At 43.4% G+C, this 23,167-nt stretch overlaps 1 protein-coding gene across 1 annotated transcript in view; it reads right to left on the reverse strand.

Moving 5' to 3' along the window:
• LOC144494077 (glutamate receptor ionotropic, kainate 2) overlaps window positions 1–23,167 on the reverse strand; it is a 481,311-nt gene that overhangs the window by 281,406 nt on the left and 176,738 nt on the right. Inside the window, exons 2-3 of the mRNA XM_078213654.1 lie at window positions 4,847–5,014; window positions 4,267–4,524 (exon numbers count right to left, since the gene is read on the reverse strand). Coding sequence (XP_078069780.1) covers window positions 4,267–4,524; window positions 4,847–5,014 — 426 coding nt within the window. The remainder of the gene's footprint in view (window positions 1–4,266; window positions 4,525–4,846; window positions 5,015–23,167) is intronic.

A 23,167-nucleotide genomic window follows, 5' to 3' on the forward strand; every position in this document is an offset into this window, starting at 1 on the left:
ACTGAAAAGATTGACCAGGATGTTGCCTGTACGGAGGGCATTAGCTATGAGGAGAGGTTGGAGAAACTTGATTTGTTCTCACTGGAGCCAGAGGTTGAGGGGATAGAAGTCTACAAGATTATAAGAGGCATGGACAGAGTGGATAATCAGAAGCTTTTTCCCAGGGTGGAAGAGTCAATTACTAGGGGGCATAGGTTTATGGTGCAAGGGGCAAGGTTTAAAAGAGATGTACGAGGCAAATTCTTTTACACAGAGAGTAGTGGGTGCCTGGAACTCGTTGCTGGGGGAGGTAGTGGAAGCGGATACGGTAGTGACTTTTAAGGGGCGTCTTGACAAGTACATGAATAGGATGGGAATAGAGGGATATGGTCCCCAGAAGGGTAGGGTGTTTTAGTTAAGTCGGGCAGCATGGTCGGTGCAGGCTTGGAGGGCCGAAGGGCCTGTTCCTGTGCTGTAATTTTCTTTGTTCTCTTTGTTCTTTGAAAAAGATACAAAAGTCTGAGGTCACGTACCAACCAACTCAAGAACAGCTTCTTCCCTGTTGCTGTCAGACTTTTGAATGGACTTACCTTGCATTAAATTGATCTTTCTCTACACCCTAGTTATGACTGTAACACTACATTCTGCACTCTCTCGTTTCCTACTCTATGAACGGTATGTTTTGTCTGTATAGCGCGCAAGAAACAATACTTTTCACTGTATGTTAATACATATGACAATAATAAAACAAATCAAATCAAGACAGTCACCCAAGTCTGAAATTGAACCCAAATCCCTGGCGCTGTGAGGTAGCAATGCTAATCACTGTGCTACCGAGTGGTTTGGAAGGGTCAGTACAGTGATGTTACAAACAGCTGAAGGGATGTGCTGTTTGATACTATCTGTCAGTCTTTAGGACAAGTGACACACACCTGGCTCCACACCAGCACTGATATTCATATGCCACGTTACTCATTTGTGTGATTGGCAGAACATCTTTTTTGGCTTGACAGCAGCACCCTGTTAGTGACAAATACCACTCATGTTGCTATTATATAGTCACAGTGTGAAATAGCTAGCTTCACCTGTTGATCAGTTTTTTGCGACACCTTACCCTTCCAGGGTAATCAGATGCCCACTTCTGACTTGGGGTGTCTTCCACATGGCCCAGCAACCTCCGGTCCTCCCTCCCCTTTCCCGATCTTCTCCCGAGACCCCGATCACCACCCCACAAATGCCCAGGCCCCCTCCACCCCCCTCCTTGACTCGATACTGGCCATTTCACTTTCTCCAGTTCCAGGCAGCTAACTGCAGTGCCTCTTCTGGCCACTTCAGCGCTGTTTCTGGAATGACCGGAGAGTTGCCAGCCAATTAGATTAGCTGGCAATTCTCCAAGGCGGGACTTTCTCCTGGTGATGGGCAGAAGTTCCGCCTTATGCTAATCAATGCTCGTCAGAGTGTGAAATGACATCGGGCCCGCTGTAGTTGGCGGAAGCTCTTTGGATGGTTGGGGGGCTGGGGGGAGGTCACCATCCTGAAAATTCTGGCCATGTTGTTGTTTGGGATCCCCTTGATGTGCTAGTTGAAAAATCTGTCAGTGGGTTTTCTACTACTGTCCACCACAAACGTATCTTCACTGGTCAATATACACATTAAGAATCCTCCAGTTCCTTGCACTATAAAGATTGGCCTCATCAGCAATCTTATAAATAGGGTCCAAGCTACTTCCCACCATGCAAACTCCATGTTGAAATAAGGAGCATCAAAGCCATCTTGCCAGATAATGGCTACCCTGATAAATCATTTCACACTGTATATCACGCAAACTATGAATGGGCCTTCAAAAGGACCAGTCTGCTTCAGATTACCCTGGAGGGATAAGGTGTCTCAAAAATTGGAGCAACAGGTGAAGCGAGCTGTTTCACGCTGTTACCATACGGTAGCAGCACGATTGGTATTCTTCACTAAACAGGATGCTGCTGTCAAGCCAGAAAGATGATCCGCCAATCACACAAATGAATAATGTGGTACGTGGTAGTGTGATGCCAGGCATCTCAAACACTGGTGGATTGTATCCAATGGCAGATCCCTTCAGTTGTTTGCAACAGGCAAAGTACTGATTGTACCAAACCAGCCAGTGCTTCCACAACTCAAAACACGGTGTCCAACAATAGATGCGATTCTGCGATTGGACAACACTTTTTTAACAATCCAGATTGTGCTAAGATTTACAATGACAACCAATTGAAGATATTCAATGTGGCTCATTCACACATGCTGGAAGCTACAAATATTCACACACGGGACACTGTCCTTTACAGACAGAAGGAGCCTCTCCACACCTTGAACTTTTTTTTAACTAAACCAAAGGTTGGGAGACAGCCATTCCCTTGTTCATTCCCCATAGCAATGCTTTGACCAATCAGAGTTGACCTACATTGTTTGAATTTAAACAAAAGCTTGGCAGCTATCTGTTCCCTGGTGCATTCTCCATGGCAACACCTCAACCAATCAGAGCCTACATGCCAAACAATCAGTACTCTCTCAGAAAATGCTGGAAAATCTCAACTCTGACAAAGGGTCATCCAGACTCGAAATGTTGGCTCTATTATCTTTCCACAGATGCTGTCAGGCCTGCTGAGATTTTCAGCATTTTCTGTTTTTTGTTTCAGATTCCAGCACCCGCAATGTTTTGCTTTTATTATAATCAGTTTTATTTTCTGGTATGGTATATAATTTTGTTGCTGTCATTACTATTGGTATTCTTGCATAGCTGTCCTGATGAGTGCAAGATCAAAAGCTTCAAAAGCATGTCTCTCTTTTCAGCAATACTAGAGTTCTATATTACCAAACAGCACTCACCTGAATAGTTATCCAGAAAATGTTCGGCAGAAAACTTCTAGTCTAATATTTGCTGGCTATCTGTGGGACTGCCCCCCTCAATCACTTACCAGGTCTGACAGAATCTGTGGAGAGATAATAGAGCCAACGTTTCGAGTCTGGATGACCCTTTGTCAGAGTTGAGATTTTCCAGCATTTTCTGAGAGAGGACTGATTGTTTGGCATGTAGGCTCTGATTGGTTGAGTTGTTGCCATGGAGAATGCAGCAGGAAACTGTTTCCTGGCCAGCAGTTGGCAGGGGTGCCCAACGCTGCAGCAGTCTGGAGTGGCCAGCCTACCCTGAGCACCAGTCCCCCATGTGCAGTCTGACAACCCTACATGGTCAAGGCCTGGCCAGCTGTCTATAGGGCAGCCAACTGGCCAATCACCACTCGGGAGGGAAAATCCACCCTGATTTCTGAATGGAAATTCCCTCACAAAACGAGGCATTCTTGCTGGTTACTCAGGGCAACAGGCGAAGCTATCAGCCAAAAACGCTGGTTGTATTTCAAAACTTTAACTGCTTCATTGCACAACCTGTATGCATGTCTTTGAAATGGTCTTGAATCTCATCCCACCACCCTTTCAATACGGAATCCTTATTCAGTGTGTGATAGAGGGAGGCCACTGTCTATTATAATGAATGATTTTTAAAAGTTGATACAAAAGTGTCAATCCCTCTCCACCCCCACCACAAAATAAGTGATAATCGGAGTAATTCTGACTGTGCAGTTGTGTAAAACGGAAGACATTGATTCAGCCCGCCATTCTGCATCCTTCCTGATCTGACATCAATGGAGAATAAGTTAGAAACCGTATGTTTAAAATGTTGCAGCAGAGGCACCAAACAGCAATAAAAAATGTCTGAAGAGTGAGTCAATGCATTTCTGTCTTTTTTCAAAATAAATTTTTAATTGCCCTTCCATTAAAACCTCCAGTGCAACTCCAGGGTGGCACGGTGGCACAGTGGTTAGCACTCCTGCCTCAGTGTATCAGGGCCCGAGTTCGATTCCTGGCTTGGGTCACTGTTTGTGTGGCGTCTGCACGTTCTTCCCGTGTCTGCGTGGGTTTCCTCTGGGTGCTCCGGTTTCCTCCCACAGTCCGAAAGATGAGCAGGTTAAGTGGATTGGCCGTGCTAAATTCTCCCTCAGTGTCAGGGAGATTAGCAGGGTAAATATGTGGGGTTATGGGGATCGGGCCTGGTGGGATTGTTGTCGGTGCAGACGTGATGGGCCAAATGGCCTCCATCTGCCCTGCAGGGATTCTATGATACTACGAACTTGACATGTTCAGTCACTGTCAACAGCACAGATGACTTTCTGAAGGTGAATTAATATTTTTGCTCATAGGACCCTACATCTAAAGAGCATGCGTATCATCATTTATAGTTTCCCTGTGCACACATACCTGTGCTGTCGTCATACACCACGGTGACGGTTTTCCATTTGAAGAAATGTACCAAATCCAAGATGGCTTGACTGAGGGAGGAGAAGTCTGGATACAGGTTGACGTAGAAAGAGTCCCTGTTGTCTGACACTTGATGCTTCCACCGGGTCTGTATGTGGGGAACCCCGAGTGCATTGCAAATGGACTGCACTGCGTTAGCTGAAGAACTATGAGAAGGCCCAAAGATGGCTGCCACCCCAAGAGATAGTTGATCACAGGCTGAAGAGGAGATATATAATTCTGTCAATAATGAGAGGAGAGAAAGCCGATGTGCTAGCAGGAATTATTTGGGGTGGGGTAAGGTCGGGGTGGGGGGGGGAGTGGGGGGGATGAGGGAAAAGAAATGCATTCACTTTACCACATTACAAAGCAATTTTGTATGGTCTGATTAGCTTTACATTATCTCTTTCAGAATCACTATTTGCCTGAGAGTTTAGTTTTCTTCTTACATATTTGCTGACTAAAATTTCACCAACTATTCCAGCATTGTGGGACAAACATAAATAATCTCATGCAACAAAGACTGTTTGGAGCACGTTACCTTTTCTGGATGCTTCAAAACTGTCATAAATATTTATCCTTTGGATGTCATATGTTAACGTTGTGTTTGGCAGCAGCGTTCTATTTCTGTTGATTGTATTTAAAGCAAACTTAAAAGCTAGTTCCTCTGCCCCAGATGGGGTTTTTTCCACTGACTCGAAAATACCTCCTGAAACAGAAAAAAAAGAATAAAGTGTTACACAGAGATCAATAACACAGGTATAAGAATTAAGGGAATAACATCGAAACTCATCAGTTACACCAAACTATGGTGGCACAGTGGTTAGAACTGCTGCCTCATAGCTGCCTCATAGTCGATTCCCAGCTTGGGTCACTGTCTGTGTGGAGTCTGCACGTTCTCCCCGTGTCTGCGTGGGTTTCCTCCCACAGTCCGAAAGAAGTGCTGGTTAGGTGAATTGGTCATGCTTAGTTCTATCTCAGTGTACCCGAACAGGCACCAGAGTGTGACGACTAGGAGATTTTCACAGTACCTTCATTGCAGTGTTAACGTAAGCCTACTTGTGACACTAATAAATTAATAATAATAAACTAGGAATGGGGGCTGTTGGGCAGGGACGATGATTGTGCAAACATCAGCAGAAGATAAATCGGCTAACAAGATGGCCAGAGCGATGGCAGTTGGGCTTATCATAGTTCAGAAGCAAGAATTAATAAATTGTAAGATTCTAAATAGAACAAAGGATCAAAAAATGTAAGATCCTCAGTAGAACAAAGTATCAGAGGGACTTTAATGCGCAGATACACCAGTTAATAAAGGGGTGCAGTGCACACAGATAAGACAATAAAAAAGACAAACCAATTCTTTAGCTTTGTAACTAGACACACAAAATACACGTCTTCAGGCAGCAATTTTGAACATATAAGATCTTTGATAATCCACCATTAGAACCTTGTGTACAATTTTGAGAAGTCTATTATAGGAAGCGCATGCAAGGAATGGAAAACATCCAGTGTAAGTCTACCTGACCATTCATGACTGCAATATAACCGTTTGTAAACTGGATAAAAACAGCCAAGCATTGAAACAAAGTCATTTCCAGAAATTGGAATGGATTCAGGAAATAGATCCAACAAAAAAATAGGCCCAAAAATTATCCAGTAGCATGAGAGGATAAGCCAGAAACTAATCTACATGGCGGGATGAGTCCTTTAAATTGCAGCTCCTGCTGGATGTTTTTTAATGGCATCATTTACAAGCATAGAGTCATAGAGGTTTACAGCATGGAAACAGGCCCTTCGGCCCAACTTGTCCATGCTGCCCAGTTTTGAGCACGAAGCCCAATTGCCCACAATTGGCCCATATCCTCTATATCCATCTTACCCATGTAACTGTCTAAATGCTTTTCAAAAGATAAAAATGTACCCGCCTCTACTACTACCTCTGGCAGCTCATTCCAGACACTCACCCACCCACTGAGTGAAAGAATTGCCCCTCTGGACCTTTTTGTATCTCTCCTCTCTCACCTTAAACCTATGCTGTCTTGTTTTAGTCTCCCCTACCTTTAGGAAAAGATGTTGACTATCTACCTTATCTATGCCCCTCATTATTTTATAGACCTCTATAAGATCACCCCTAAGCCTCCTATACTACAGTGAAAAAAGTCCCAGTCTATCTAGCCTCTCCTTATAATTCAAACAATTTACTTGATGAGCTTATGACATGACAAGCCAAATGGTTGGCACAGTGGCACAACGGTTAGCACTGCTGCCTTACAGTGCCAGGGACCCAGGTTCTATTCCCGGCTTGAGTCACTGTCAGTGCGGAGTCTGCACGTTCTCCCCGTGTCTGTGTGGGTTTCCTCGGGTGCTCCAGGTTCCTCCCATAATCTGAAAGATGTGCAAGCTAGGCGCTAGGTGCTAAATTCTCCCTCAGTGTACCCGAACAGGTGCTGGAATGTGGCAAACAGGGGATTTTCACAGTAACTTCATTGCAGTGTAAAAGTAAGCTTACTTATGACACTAATAAATGAACTTTTTTTATTGACGGAGAAATGTGTTAATCATTTCATGCTGATGCAATAACACTTCAACCCAAAATGCAGCTTGCTCTGCAGAATATCACAACGGTAGATTCATTCAAAGACAGCCAATACAATTGTGAAATTAACTTAACAAATATGCCTGGGAGCCTAAACTGAACATCAACAGGACATCTTGGATTGGGTTAGGATTTTCTGCTACACAACGACAGCCTCAGAAATAAAAAAAAGCTCGAGGGTGAATTTTACAAGTTCTGCGTCGAGGCTAATCTGATCAGAGCGCAGCTGGGCACAGATATCACTTGACTTGATACGGCCAATTCAATGAGCCAGTCAGATTGGCTTAAAAAAAGAAAGCAGTGGATCGGGGTGAAAGGTAATTTAATGGCTGGGATTCTCCTTTCATTCATGTCCCGCTGCCGCTGCCAAATCTCCGTTCACTGCAGCAGGACCAGAGAGTCCCGTTGGCGTGAACGGCCGGAGAATCCCGCCTATTGAAATTAGATGCAGGTACAAAACGATTTTCCACCAGAATCAATGCGAGGACCATTGTAACTTAAAATGCATATCAATGATTTGGATCTGGAATGCATAACTCATTATAGATATCTTAGATGACTCCAAAGTGGGGGATATAACTAACAATGAGGAAAAATGCAACATAATATGAAAAGGCAGTCGTAAACTTGCAGCCATGGGCAGTCAAGTGACACCAGAACTTTAGCATAGACAAATGTGAGGTGATGCTTTTTTGTTGGGTAAACCATGTGTTACCTACATCTTACCAAATCAGAACCTGAATGGGCTAGAAGAGCAAAAGAGAGCTAAAGGTATATTTAGATGAACAAGTTATTAAAAACAGGATTGCAGGTTAGCAATATAATTAAAATGCAAACAAAGCACTGGGATTTATTTCTAATGGTATTGAATCCAGAAGTAATGAAATTTATTAAACTTGCATAGGACCCTAGTCAAGCTATACTTAGAATATTTAGTGCACAGTTGGGGTTTCCAGACCATAAAACGGATATTACAGGAAAAGTGCAAATATGATTTACAAGGCTGGTACCAGAACTGAGGAATGATGCTATTGGGAAAGAGTAAACAGTCAATGTTTTTTTTTAGAAAAGAGATAACTTAGACCGGTTAGAGTTCTTCAAACTAACTGGGTTAATCAGCCATGATGTGGAGAGAACTTTTCTCTCTGTGGAAGAATCCAAAAGTAGGAGCCATAAATACAAAATATTAACTGAAATAAGTCAATTAGGAAATAAGGAGAAAGTTATTTACTCAGATAATGGTTAGAATGTGGAAATAACCTGAAGTGATTGAGCAAATAGCCACAACTCATGCGAAAGGAAACAAGGCATGAGAGAAAAGGGAATAGGAAGATGTGTACAAGATTATGCGAGTCATGGACAGAGTGGATAAGGAGCAGCCAATCCTCTTAGTTGAAGGGTCAGTCACGAGGGGATATAGGTTCAAAGTGAGGGGCAGCAGTTTTACGGGGGTTGTGAGGAAAATCTTTTTTTCCCAGAGGGTGGTGACAGTCTGGAATGCGCTGCCTGGGAGGGTGGTGGAGGCGGGATGCCTCACATCCTTTAAAAAGTATCTGGATGAGCACCTGGCACGCCATAACATTCAAGGCTATGGGCCAAATGCTGGCAGATGGGATTAGGTGGGAGTTTCAGATGTTTTTAATGTGTTGGTGCGGACTCGATGGGCTGAAGGGCCTCTTCTGCGCGATGTGATTCTAGGATTCTAAGATATCCTGAAAGGCAGAGAGATGGGAGGAAACTCATTGAGGGTATGGACACCAGTACAGACTAGCTAAGCTAAATGGCCCATCCTATACTTGGAGCCAACCCTGACAAAACTTACCCTAACTGTGTCACCAGACAAGAGTTGATAGTGACTGCAACTTGACAGGAACTCCCCGGATCTTGTTTTCACAATCGGTTTTATTAAACTTCTTCTTGCCAATAACCAGCAACAAAGCCAAATGTTGAATAAAGCAGTGATCTCTGAAGGCACTTAATGTGTCATAAATTTCTGGTAATGAGCCGTCATCTGTCATTTGGCCTAGCTATCTGAGTTTAGTACAAAAAGCTCAAACCGACACCTTAACTCTTTAGCAGTACAATTAAGGATGCCCAGGGGCTGGTATAAAACCAAATTTCATCAGCTGCTAACATGTGAATAATATGGTGTTTGACTTGTTCCTTCTGGTACACTGGGATGCATTTGTATCACTTTTCAAAAGGACTGTCAGAATAAATCTATGGTAGTCATGATGTGGAGATGCCGGCGTTGGACTGGGGTAAACACAGTAAGAAGTTTAACAACACCAGGTTAAAGTCCAACAGGTTTATTTGGTAGCAAAAGCCACACAAGCTTTCGAGGCTCTGAGCCCCTTCTTCAGGTGAGTGGGAATTCTGTTCACAAACAGAACTTATAAGACACAGACTCAATTTACATGAATAATGGTTGGAATGCGAATACTTACAACTAATCCAGTCTTTAAGAAACAAAACAATGGGAGTGGAGAGAGCATCAAGACAGGCTAAAAAGATGTGTATTGTCTCCAGACAAGACAGCCAGTGAAACTGGCTGTCTTGTCTGGAGACAATACACATCTTTTTAGCCTGTCTTGATGCTCTCTCCACTCCCATTGTTTTGTTTCTTAAAGACTGGATTAGTTGTAAGTATTCGCATTCCAACCATTATTCATGTAAATTGAGTCTGTGTCTTATAAGTTCTGTTTGTGAACAGAATTCCCACTCACCTGAAGAAGGGGCTCAGAGCCTCGAAAGCTTGTGTGGCTTTTGCTACCAAATAAACCTGTTGGACTTTAACCTGGTGTTGTTAAACTTCTTACAGAATAAATCTATCCAACTGTACAGAAAGCTAAAACAGTGTTTCAAGATTTCAGAAGCAAAATACCGCAAATGGTCGAAATCTGAGACAAAAACAAAACATAATGGAAATAATCAGCAGGTCGGACAGCAACTGTGAAGGGAAACAGAGTTAGGTTTTGTGGTAAACCACTGTTATGTCCTGATAACCACTGTTATGTTCTGATAACCACTGTTATGTCCTGATGACTGGACACACCCCTACCGGTGCTGCCTGAGGCTCCTCCCCTGTTCACTGGGGTATAAAGGTGACTGCTCCTCCCCTTCGCCTCATTCTGGTCCGGTCCCTCGGTTAAGAGTTTACTGTAGAGTTAGTTCCCTTTTATAGTTAATAAAAGTCTATTATTCCAGATTCCGTCTCTGGGTGTTGATAGTGCATCAGGTTTCAGGTTAATGACCTTTCATCGGAACTGAATGTTTTGCTGAAAGATCATTAAACATGAAATGTTGGCCCAGATCTTCACCATGATAGAAAGGTGAACATTTTGGTGCACATGATGTGGAGATGCCGGCGTTGGACTAGGGATGGCACAATAAGAAGTCTCACAATACCAGGTTAAAGTCCAACAGGTTCATTTGGAATCACGAGCTTTTGGAGCACTGCTCCTTCATCAGGTCCGTCTTTTTCAGGCGTACCCCAACCTCACCTGATGAAGGAGCAAATAAAACTGTTGGACTTTAACCCGGTGTTGTGAGACATTTTGGTGAAAATAGAAGAAAGGCCTGATAATCCTAAATTGCATCACCAGACAAGGCATTTCCTATTTTCACACAGGAATGGAGCACATTTCGTTCATGCATAGTTTCCAGAGGCAGCTGGCTATTTAAATCATCAGCTGTCTCCCCGAGATTATGATGCCATCCTCAACTCTGAGCTTGCCTGTCTTCCATCAAGTAGTGTTCCATTTCATCTGAGGGCTGTCCTCTGAATTGGACTGGGTTCTTGTGTGCTTAGGCTTTGATTTGCCTTGTAAACATCATTGATAGTGAAGCCGGACTCAAGGCAATGGCAGACGACTCAATGCATCAGCATTGGTTGTCTTAGTCCTGACCCGGTGCTCTAGGAGGTATTTATAAGCCACCAGTAACAAGACACAACGCTGTATCTAGACAGAGACAATGGGGGAGGCGGGGGGGGGGGGGGGGGGGGGGGGAGTGGGGGGGCCCGTATTGCCTTGCCTTCTTTAAAAAGTCCCAGCAATGGCTTGTCATGAAGTGTCTACCGAAGACATATTGATGGAATTTTTTAACACCAAAGGCAACAGCCAACCCCTCTTTCTGGTCTGGGAATACCTCCACTCAGCATCCTAGATGCACACTCAATAAGCTTTTCTGTTCCATCTCTCCAATTATGTGCCAGTCTTGCCCCAATCCCGTAAGGCGGGTCTTCACATGTCACGATAAGGTCCATTTTGGGGTCAAAATGGGCCAGTAAATTGGATGACAAATTTTTCTGTTTAACGTTGTTGAAAGCTTCCATCTGTGGCGCCCCACAAGATCACCTTTCTGCAGCAGGGTATGCAAGGGGGCCCTCACTGATGCCAGGAAGGATTTCAATTCTGTAGGTTTCCTTGGAGTTGGCACCTCCATAACGGCTCTCAGCTTGTCCTCCACCAGATGAAAGCCCTTGCCATTCCACCCAAATAGGTCATAGCACTTGCTTAGAAGATACAAGTTTTATTTTTCAGGCGTACCCCAACCTCCAAGAATCGCCGGAAGACCTCTTCCAGGTTTGCTTGGTGTTTGCGTTCCAAAGTACCTGTGACCAAGACATTGTCCAGGTACACCGCTGTAAGGAATTCTCTGATATTTTATCGATCCCATCGCTCTCAGCTGAGGGATGGATGTTGCATGTGGCTACTCCCCCAATCAGAGGACACTGCTGTCTATTGACCCCTGTAGTTCCTGAGCTCCTTTCTCTGCATTCTCCAATGAAGCTTTTTCCCAGGTCGGTGGTAACGTTCACGAGGGGTCAGAGGTTCAAGGTGAGGGGAGGGGGGGAGGTTTAACACGGATATCCGAAGGACGTATTTTACACAGAGGGTGGTGGGGGCTTGGAATGCGCTGCCGGGCAAGGTGGTGGAGGCGGACACACTGGGAATGTTTAAGACTTATCTAGATAGCCACATGAACGGAGTGGGAATGGAGGGATACAAAAGAATGGTCTAGTTTGGACCAGGGAGCGGCGCGGGCTTAGAGGGCCGAAGGGCCTGTTCATGTGCTGTATTTTTCTTTGTTCTTTGATAGAGCTATCTCAATGGTCTTCTTTAGATCCAAATTAGATTCTGCCAATAATTTATTTTTAGATTATCACATTGCTAATTCCACAAACAAGTCCATCTGGCAACATATCATTCAGGGTGGCCCGAATTCACAGTGCCCTGCCAATTTTTGTAACCTGGTCAAAGATCCAGTGACAGATTCGCTGGGGGTTTGTCCTGCTGTGTTAAAGCAGCTTCGCTGGAATATTATGGATAATTCTGGGTCATAAAAGCCTTTAACCAAGTCAACCAATTCATTAAAGGTTTTGGAGTCAGGGACATCAGGGTAAGTCAGGATTTTTGTTGCACTGAAGGTCAGGACCCCGCATTAGCCATGCTAAATTCTCCCTCAACAGGACCACTTTCTGCTTCTCGTACCCCTCAATATCTTTGGACCTAAAAAGATTATGCATGCGCTCTGCATTTTGGACCTCGTCTTCTATGCTTGCTTTGTTTGTATGTATGTTTCAAGTTTATCCAAAAGAGGCATTTTTTTTCCCGAAGAATTACTTGTCTCAACAGTAAAGATGGTATGGAGGGAAATAAAAAACTCGCTTTACTCCTCATTGTCAGTGTAATAATCTTACCAAGGCCAGTCTTCCGTCACTTCCACCCTTTCTTTACAATGTGCTCAAAGTGCCGTTCAGCGGCTGCAGTGTACAGATCAGCCCCAAAGTCTTTCGACTGCCAGCCTGAATGGAGCCAGCTGGTTTTAAAACCCCCACAACTCCTTCCCTATTAAATGAGCCTCCACTCACCTAATAGGGGAGCTTGTATTCTATGAGGCACACAAGGAAATCTTTTGATAATCTGCCGTGCTGTCATCACGAATTCCTGCTGCTAAATTCAGCAAGTCCACCATGTTGCCCATATTTCCAGGTTTTACGACAAACAAAAAGTCTTGGTCTCCCTGCCTCACAACAAATATAGGAGTCGTGGACTTAAAACTGAAATAATAATTTTTTATTTACCTCTGTGTTTCTTTTTGTTACAGCTCTGTGGAAATGAAATACATAATCTAGAGGCAACCAGCATGGATTATTCACTGCTGCCTCGCAGCACCAGGGACCCGGGTTCGATTCCCGGTTTGGGTCACTGTCTGTGCGGGGTCTGCATGTTCTCTCCATGGGTTTCCTTCGGGTTCTCTGGTTTCCTCCCACAGTCCAAAAGACGTGCTGGTTAAGTGCATTGGCCATGCTAAATTCTCCCTCAGTATACCTGAACAGGCGCCAGAATGTGGTGACGAGGGGATTTTCACAGTACCTTTATTGCAGTGTTAATGTAAGCCTACTTGTGACACTAATAAATAAACTTTAAACTTTTAAAACCCAGAAGGGTTCAAATTAAAAAGCAGCTCTCGCACATTCGCCAGCATACAGGTCAAATTATTCCAATTCTTTTTATCACTTAGTTAGCACCTCAGAGGCACTAAAGAAAATCTTCAGAATATGTCAACAGCCTTTTCATAAAAAAAGCGTTTATAAGCTGCTGTACTTCAACACATTTGGTTGCAGTTATCTGATTGAAGTAACGTGCTATGCAAATCCCGAATAAATTTTGCTTATCTTAGAAGTTTGTTTTTTGTGCACAATATTTTATAGGTCAAAGCACTGAGAAGCATCTATGATGAAATGTATATTGACTCTGCAACAAGTTTGAATCAATAGATAATAGTGAAAATGTGAATTTCTGATTACTGCCGTTGCAGTTACAGGGAGATGAAAAAGCTTGTTAGGGAAACTGATGGTTTATAGATATAGGTCTGATTTTTTTCCACTCTGTATATTTATTTGCATTTTATGTATACCTATGAATCTCACACATGAGACATGGCACAATCTTATTTCAGTCCCAATATTGTTGTCTATGCAGTGGTATTTGCAGCTATCGCTTGCAGTTCGCAGGAAGCTGATAGCTGTGCACTTCATTCAATATAACAAGGGTTTATCATTGAATTAATTAGTTGGTATCATGGTTTCAAGGCTGATTTTGCACTGGAAATATCTGAAAATAAGAATTATCATTAATATTTTTTCAGCAAAGTTTATTCACATAAACTATTTTTAAACAGGTAACAAGGTGAAAGATGCTTGATATGTTTAAATGGAAGTTTTTATTTCCTTAAAGGCTAAACAATACACCGTTCTTAGTTTATTGAAGCAATATAAAAACATCTCAGATGCAGTGGGATTAATTCTCATTTACACTGCCAAACAGTAAATGAAGTCTGGAGATCAAGCACTAGGTTACATCCAACGCGGTCTTTGTTTCCATTTACAGACTTTTAATTTATTTATTACAAGAACAGGGAATTGAAACAGAAGTTTTTGTAGTGTCAGTGCCCACATATCACGGGCCATGATTATAAATGAAGATATAAGACTTTATCTGCTTCATTTGCAGTGTTGCCACCTGCTTATTATTGGGTGATTGGTTGCCATTGTATTTTTGACCAATATTAATTACATATTTAGACACACTAATACAGGGACATCTGCCACAGACATGTTCCATAAGGTTGGCACCATCAGAGATTGTGTCATCAGCTGCAACATCAAGATTGCCCCGAACACGTTCCAGGCATGCTGCCCAATACTGCTTTAAGTGATCTAGCCAGTTCCAGCAACGAACGATTAAACCAGTTGTTCCGTCAAAAGCATTCCAAGTCTACTTCCCTGGAGCCCAAGGGAGTGGGGATTGATTAGGGTGGGAAAAGAGTAATGGTTCCGGGGGGGGGGGGGGGGGGGGGGTGGGGGGAGGTGGGGAAAGGGCTATAAAAGTGGTGGAAAGGGTGGGATTCAGCGAATTCGCAGCTGTTGAGGAATTATGATGGATAAACAGTCAAAGGTTAGATGGTTGGGAGTTGGTGAATGCAATAGTAAGTGCCTGAATCATAGAATCGCTACAATGCAGAAGGAGGCCATTGGGCCCATCGAGCCTGCATGGACAACAATCCCACACGGGCCCTATCCACACCACCCCACATATTTACCCTGGCAATCCCCCTAACGCTAAGGGGCTGTTTAGCATGGCCAATCAAACTAACCTGCATATCTTTGGACTGTGAGAGGAAACCGGAGCACCCGAAGGAAACCCATGCAGACACGGGGAGAATGTGCAAACTCCACACAGACAGTGACCTGAGGCCGGAATGGAAATTTACCTTTTATACACATATGAAACATTGTTGGTAGTTTCAAAACCACTAGTTTAGTGTGACAGTTATTTTGTAGTTTGAATTAATATCTTCTTAAGCATTTTCTGCTAAAATTGATGGAAGCCATTTTAATAAAAACGAAACCAATATTATTAGAAACCAGCCAGATTTGATAACGAGACAGTCTTAATTGTGAAACAATTAAAGAATAAGTAATTCATTAATAGTCATTTTAGAAAGGCTGGAAATGTAATTTGGAACATAAATGTTTATAAATGTTATAATTATTAATATATTGGGCAGGATTCTCTGCTCCCCAACTGCTTGTGTGGAGTTTGCACGGTCTCTTCCATGTTTGCTTGGGGGAACTCCCACAGTTCAAAAATGTGCAGCTTAGGTGGATTGGCCATGCTAAATTGCCCCTTAGTGTCCAAGGATGTGCAGATTAGGTGGATTGGGTAGTTTAGCCACGGAAAATGTGCAGGGCTGGAGAGATAGGGCAGGGCAGTGTGGTAGAGGGGATGGTCTGGGTAAGATGTACGTTCAGAAAGTCGGTGCAAACTCAGTGGACCAAATGGCCTCCTTAGGCACTGTCGGGATTCCATGCATTTTCTATGCAATGTTATCTCCAACCAGCTGATGTCTTTCATAGAATGTCTGTGCACTCTGTTGGCACGGTAGTTAGCACTGGTGCCTCACAGCACTAGGAATCCCGGTTTGATTCCAGGCTTGGGTCACTGTCTGTGCGGAGTCTGCACATTCTCCCCGCGTCAGCGTGGGTTTTCTCCGGGTGTTCCGGGTTCCTCCCACAGTCCGAAAGACGAGCTGATTAGATGCATTGACCATGCTAAATTCTCCCTCAGTGTACCTGAACAGGCACCGAAATGTGGCGACGCGGGGATTTTCACAGTAACTTCATTGCAGTGTCGATGTAAGCCTACTTGTGACTAATAAATAAACTTTAAACATGTCCTTATCATTTAATTAATATATAATAAAAGCATGGTTTCGAAGCCCTTTTGGCTGATTTTGCATAGAACATATTTGAAATGATATCTGCACATTTATACAAAACAAGAATTTTCAATGAGAGGTGTGAAGGGTGGAACAAGATGAGCTGTTCATCGGAGGTTGGTGCCTGAGGAGCAGGAGAACATGTCAAGTGTGATTTAAAGTTATGGGCTACACCACAACTGTGACTGCCTGGGTAGGGTGAGTGGTGGAAAGTATATACAGTAAGAAGTCTCACAACACCAGGTTAAAGTATATAGCCAGGCAGGGAAGCTTCATGAACCTTCAGCCATGTCTCTTTCAAATCCAATATGCCAATGTTATCTCCACAATAAGCTTATGGATGGGCTTTATGAGCAAATGGCTGTACATTTGGAGGGAGATGTAGAGGGGTTGTGATAATGTACAGACATTGTTGGCAGGTCAGAACTTGCAACGATGAGAAGGACAGGAAGGAGGTTGCCAAGATTAGCCTCCAGCAGGCGCACAGATTTATTTTATTTATTAGTGTCACAAGAAGGCTTACATTAACACTGCAATGAAGTTACTGTGAAAATCCCCTAGTCGCCACACTCTGGCGCCTGTTCGAGTACACTGAGGGAAAATTTAGCATGGCCAATGCACCTAACTAGCACGTATTTTGGACTATGGGAGGAAACTGGAGCACCCAGAGGAAACCCCCACACAGACATGGGGAAAACGTGCAGACTCCTCACAGACAGTGACCCAAGACGTGAATTGAACCCGGTTCCCTGACGCTGTGAGGCAGCAGTGCTAACCATTGTGTCACCGTGCATGTGATGGTGTAGCTGAGATTGTTGCACATTGGCAATGAATGCCTTTGGTGGGCCTCTCTGAGGATGCCAAGAAAGACACAGAGGGAAGCTGCGGGATTATTTCAAAAGGGAATCAAGGCTGGTGACATAAAAGCAAGGACGATGATGAGTGTGGAACGGGAGTTTGTGAGGGAGGATTACTCAAAGGTGGAGAAAAGAAAGAAGGCATAATTAGTGGGAGAGAGGGAAGGGGGAAGGGGGAGAAGGGCGGGAAGAGGGAAAGAGAGGCAGTAGACTCAGATTTGATGCTGCAGCAGAAGTCTATGCAAAAGGACACAGGGAAAAATGATGCAACATTGCTGATGAGGTTACCAATTAGATCAAGATTGAAATACTTGTGAGTAAAACACTTGAGCTACATGTAAGTAAAAGAAAACCAGATTTAAAGTCTAAGGTATAAAATGTTGATGTAATGAAGTCAGCAATGATTGAAGACCAGGTAGAGAGACAGGTGAACAGAAACAGGCAATTCGATGTCGGCGGAAGAGTCCCTTGGGAAACACTGCAGGTAAACCTGACAGATGAAATAACAAAGTGCCATATTCTTCAGCTGTCAAGAAAGCAAATCAAAGTCATTGTTCAAACCATCGGTTGAGGTTTGAAAGAGAGTAGCAGAGACAGTGAAGAAATTCTCAAATAGTCTCCGCTGCCTCGTTTGAATCTAACCGAGAAGAATGAGGCAGTTGATTGAAATAGGCTGAGTCGCAGAGTAGAGCTTTGTCAATGTAAATATCGAATTCCAGTTAGTGCATTGACAACCAACTCAAGCACCCACTGCTTGCTCTTCCATTGTCATAAATCTGTGAGTTGGGTGGTCGACTGCTCTGTCATTTCCCTGCAAGCTTATGCCTGCACCTTGAGTTCCTCTTTCTTCATTTTTCCCCATCACTTCTTCGTTTTCCTGCTATTTTAGCTTTGGTTGAGGTTGCTAATGGTGCCTTTAAAAAGGCTATTAGCTTTGTTTTGCTTTACTGTGACACTTTCAATTAATTTCTTCTCACCTTTTTATCTCTTACTTCCACTCAATTTCTTCCTTTCCGATCCCGAGGATGAAATTTCAACTTTCTGTATTGCAATCGTGATAGTGAATCTACATCTGCCACTTTACATATCTCCCAATTTATATTCTATTACAGGGTGGTCCATTCACCCCTCAAATCTGCTCTTTTATCTGCAAATTATTACGCAAAAGGAATACGCAATAAAATTTACAATGATCCCATTACTAGTTTAGTGAGATTTCTGAACTATTCAGAACTGATTTACATCAGTGCATGGCCTCTGAATGAGAGGGAAAAAAATAAGCAAATCTAAAATTTCACTTCATGGACAACAAGAACGTTTTAGAGTTCTTAAATGAAAGATGAGTTTGTTTTACTTAAGCTTAATTTTGAATGTATGTTCAAAAACAATGGGCAGGATTTACCACACAACCTACGGTGTGTTTCACAGTGGCAGCAAGCTGCCCACCATTGGCCGGTGGTGGGATCTTCTGGTCCCGCCGTTGATAACGGGGTTTCTCGTTGAATGCACCCCTCACCACCGGTGGCATGGTGACACGGTGGTTAACACTGTTGCCTCACAGCATCAGGGACCCGGTTTCGATTCCCGGCTTGGGTCATTGTCTGTGTGGAGTTTGTACATTCTCCCCGTGTCTGCGTGGGTTTCCTCTGGCTGCTCCGGTTTCCTCCCACAGTCCAAAGATATGCGGATTAGGTGGATTGGCCATGCTAAATTGCCCCTTAGTGACAGGGGGACTGGCTAGGGTAAATGCATGAGTTATGGCGATAAGGGTGGGATTGTTATTGGTGCACTCAATGGGCTGAATGTAGGGATTCTATGAAACCCATGCCATCAGCAGGACTGGAAGATCCCGCCGGCGTGAATGGCTGGACAGAGTATATAGGTAGAAACTGTTTCAGTCAGCAGAAAGTTCAAGAACCAGAGGAAACAGAGGAGCCTCACCAGGATGTTGCCTTGGATGGAGCATTTGAGCTATAAGGAGAGACTGGATAGGCTTGGATTATTTTCTTTAGAGCAGAGAAGGCTAAGGAAGACATGATTGAGGTGTATAAGATTATGAGAGGCATGGACGAGGTGAATAGGAAGCAGCTGTTTCCCCTTGGTTGAGGAGTCAATCACCTGGGGATATAGATTTAGGGTGAGGGGCAGGAGATTCAGAGAGGATTTGAGAAAACAATTTTTCACTCAGAGGGTGGTGGGAATCAAGAATGCATTGCATGGGAAGGTAGTAGAGACCCGAAACGTTACAACCTGTAAAAGGTATTTGGATGAGCACTTGAAGCATCACAACATTCAAGGATAGGGGACAAGTGCTGGAAAATGGGATTAGCGGAATTTTAGTGGTGATTATTGTTGGTGCAGACGCGATGGGTCAAAGGGCCTTTTCTGCACTGTCTGACACTATGACACCAATGTAAGGCGATTTGGTAAAAGAAGCAATGGTGAAGAAAGGAGAAGCTTTTGTAACTCAGCACATGTTAGGATCTGGAATGCAGTGCCAGGGAGTGTGGTGGAGGCAGACACAATCAAGGTCTTCAAAATGAAATGGATAATTACCTGAAACAAAAACACATGCAAGGCTTCAGGGGCTACAGAGGTTAGGTAAATTGGCCCGAGAGCTGGCACACATAAAGTAGATCAAGTGGCCTCCTTTTATGCTGTAACCATTCATTGATTCCATGATTCTCGCAAGTGCCTTTTAGATTAAACCGGGTTCTGAATAAAAATAATTGCTGTGCCAAATCAGAGTATATTTCATTATGACACAGTGGTGACAATCTCTGTCATCACATATCTAAACCATTATAGTAGCTTGTTCTATACACACAGAGAAAAACAATGGGCACTGTCAATATTCAGAAATGTAGCTGCTCCAGCACTCGTGCTAAACTGCATTTCATAGAATCATGTAATCCCGACAGTGCCTAAGGAGGCCATTCGGCCCATTGAGCCTGCACCGACGACAACAATCCCACCCAGGTCCTATCCCCGTAGCCCCATGCATTTAACCTGTTAATCCCCCTGGCACTAAGGGGCAATTTACCATTACCAATCCATCTAACCAGCATGTCCTTCGGACTGTGGGAGGAAACTGGAGCATCCTGAAGAAACCCTCGCAAACATGGGGAAAATCATGAAACTCCGCACAGTCACCCAAGGCTGGAATCAAACCCGGGTCCCTAGCGCTGTGAGGCAGCAGTGCTTACCACTGTGTCACCATACTGGGTTTGAAAGCAAATGAACAGAAATTAAAAAACATGCTACTTATATAATTCGAGAGGAAAATGCCACTACTGTGCTTCAATATCTGACATGTGTTCTGTGTAAATGATTGTATTTGAGCTAAAAAAAACATTGAAAATATTAATAATGATCAATAAATATGATCAGATTGGACTTCTTAAACTAATGTGTTTTTTCACACTTTATTTGAATTCATTTTAATTTCTTCAAGCATATGTTTAAATTTAGTGTGTAAGACTGTAATTTTTCACAAATGCCTCAACACCATTAAAAAATGACAATGAAAACCTGCATGGGTAAGAAGTTCATCACTAATTTATATGGATGTGCTATTCATTTTCTTGACAATGCGCAAGTTATCACATACATCCTTCCCATCCACTCTATCTCGGCCCCTCACAATTCTGTGATGCTCTTTTTGGATTCAGCCAGTTAAGAAGGATATAGTTAGTGACTCTGCATATTTGGAATCCAACAAAATAACAACAAATCCAGAGTTTCCAAGATTGACATACCATTGCAAACAGCGGGAAAGTAACCCCTGCCCAACTAAACAAGGGACCGAGTACTTTAATATCAAAATTATAATTTCAGCATTTTTATTTTTGCGTTATGTTCATCGGCTGTCCTGGTGCTTTCCTTTCACTTCACTTTGGCAAGTAATAAGTGAATAAGAATACCATATAAAGTCCCTGTTGTCAGAGGTCCTCTCGGTCTATTTTGTGTGTCTCAATTTTGTGTGTCTCCCCACCCTATCCCCGTAACCCTACACATTTACCACGGTTTTTCCATCTAAACTACACATCTTGGGTCACTAAAGGGCAATTTAACATGGTTAATCCACCTAACCTGCACATCTCTGGACTTTGGGATGAAACCGAAGCACCCATGCAGACACAGGGAGAATGTGCAAACTCCACACAGACAGTCACCTAAAGCTGGAATTGAACCCAGGTCTGTGGTGCTGTGGGGCAACAGTGCTAACCACTGTGTCACCGTGCCAGGAAGGGTGGCTACTAAAGATCAGTGACTCCTCAGTACTTGGAAGCTGCAGGGAAACAGACTGCTTGCAAAGCATTGCTAAATGCCAATGTCTTTGCAAAGTTGATTCCTCACATCACTGACCTTTATCTCTCACGATTTAATCTCAGAATGTTGACTTTTTCTAGTTTTCGTGTCAGTTGATAATGTTTAGATGGAAGGTGACCATGATGCCAGCATCAAAGCTTTGCTGAGGCAATGGCAAAATCTTCAGAAATGTTCAGGAGAACACGCTGGTGATAATGGGCAGACAATAACAACATTGTCAAAATGAAACAGGAAGGCATCAGCTTCATGTAAATTCAGCCAACACCTCTTTTTTGTTGGGCTGCATTGATATCATAATGTTAGGAGATTGTGTTGAAAGATTGGCAAATCGGGGCCATGGATAAGCATATTATTTTGGCCTTGTCAGAATAATCGACAATAATGTCGCATATCAAATACAAGGGAAAGGTTAACATATAATTTGGCTGCATAAGTGGAATGACTGAAATTTTACATGTTAAAAATGCAAGTCACATGAAAACAGCAGACACACAAAACCTTATTTATGTTCATGTATACATGCAAACATTTGTACAGTTATAAAAGACAAGACAGGCACAAGCATCGACTAAAACTACAGGAGTGATGAAAAACAAAGCACTATCTTGACTGATCATTTTCAGTCGTTGCAAAGGATTGTGTGTCTTAGACAATATACAACTTATTTTCTTGATGCCAGTTAATTATTACTCTTGTGTGCTCTATTGAATTTCTACAGCATACTTAACTCCTATCAGCTCAAATTCCTCAGAATGCACCAAGGACTAAATATTATTGTTGGCAGTGGGGGTCCCACCAATGGACCAAAGGTTTGGGGAAACCCCTCTTCGGCAACCTGGAGACCCAGACTCACATTCAATCAGCAACAGTTCCCAGGAGTGGTGGCCACTGCTGGGGCCTCACCTGGAGGAGGAGAGGAAACATCATTGGGCATGTGTCCTCACAGCAAGATGTCCTAGATAAGCCCTGACAAAGGGGTTGGGGGCACTTGGTGGGAACAGGTGATGCCATCTCTGCAGGGGCAGCCATTGCCCAGACATGGACCAAAGAGTGCCCAAAAAGTACAGCTGTGTAAACACCCTCCTGCACCCACATCACCTCCCTCCCCCCACCCCTGGATCCCACCAGGAAGCCTCCAGGATTTACCTGCTGATCTCCCCTCACTGCAGGCCCCCATTGCCATTTCTAAAGGCCAGAAGAGGCAGAAGAGACCCTTAATTGGCCATTTCAACAGCTCAATTGGGTTCTGGGCAAGAGCGCTGTCCACCAGCTTCCCCACCACTGGCAAGACCACACAAAACTACAAAAGGTCGTGAATGTAGCCCAATCCATCACGCAAACCAGCCACCCAACCATTGACTCTGTCTACACTTCCCACTGCCTCGGCAAAGCAGCCAGCATAATTAAGGACCCCACCACACCAGACATTCTTTCTTCCACCTTCTTCCGTCGGGAAAAAGATACAGAAGTCTGAGGTCACTTACCTACCGAACAGCTTCTTCCCTGCTGTCATCAGACTTTTGAATGGACCTAGCTTGCATTAAGTTGATCTTTCTCTACACCCTAGCTATGACTGTAACACTATATTCTGCACTCTCTCATTACCTCCTCAATGAACGGTACGTTTTGTCTGTATAGTGTGCAAGAAACAATACTTTTCATTGTATGTGACAATAATAAATCAAATTAAATCATATCAAAGATGGAATGGTAGCAGGAAGATGATGGGCACTCTAGCCAATTCTTTCACTTGACATCTTATGGGACCTCCACTTCCCAACCCATC

The sequence above is a fragment of the Mustelus asterias genome, chromosome 5 (assembly GCF_964213995.1).
Source record: "Mustelus asterias chromosome 5, sMusAst1.hap1.1, whole genome shotgun sequence".
In the NCBI taxonomy this organism is placed as follows: domain Eukaryota; kingdom Metazoa; phylum Chordata; class Chondrichthyes; order Carcharhiniformes; family Triakidae; genus Mustelus; species Mustelus asterias.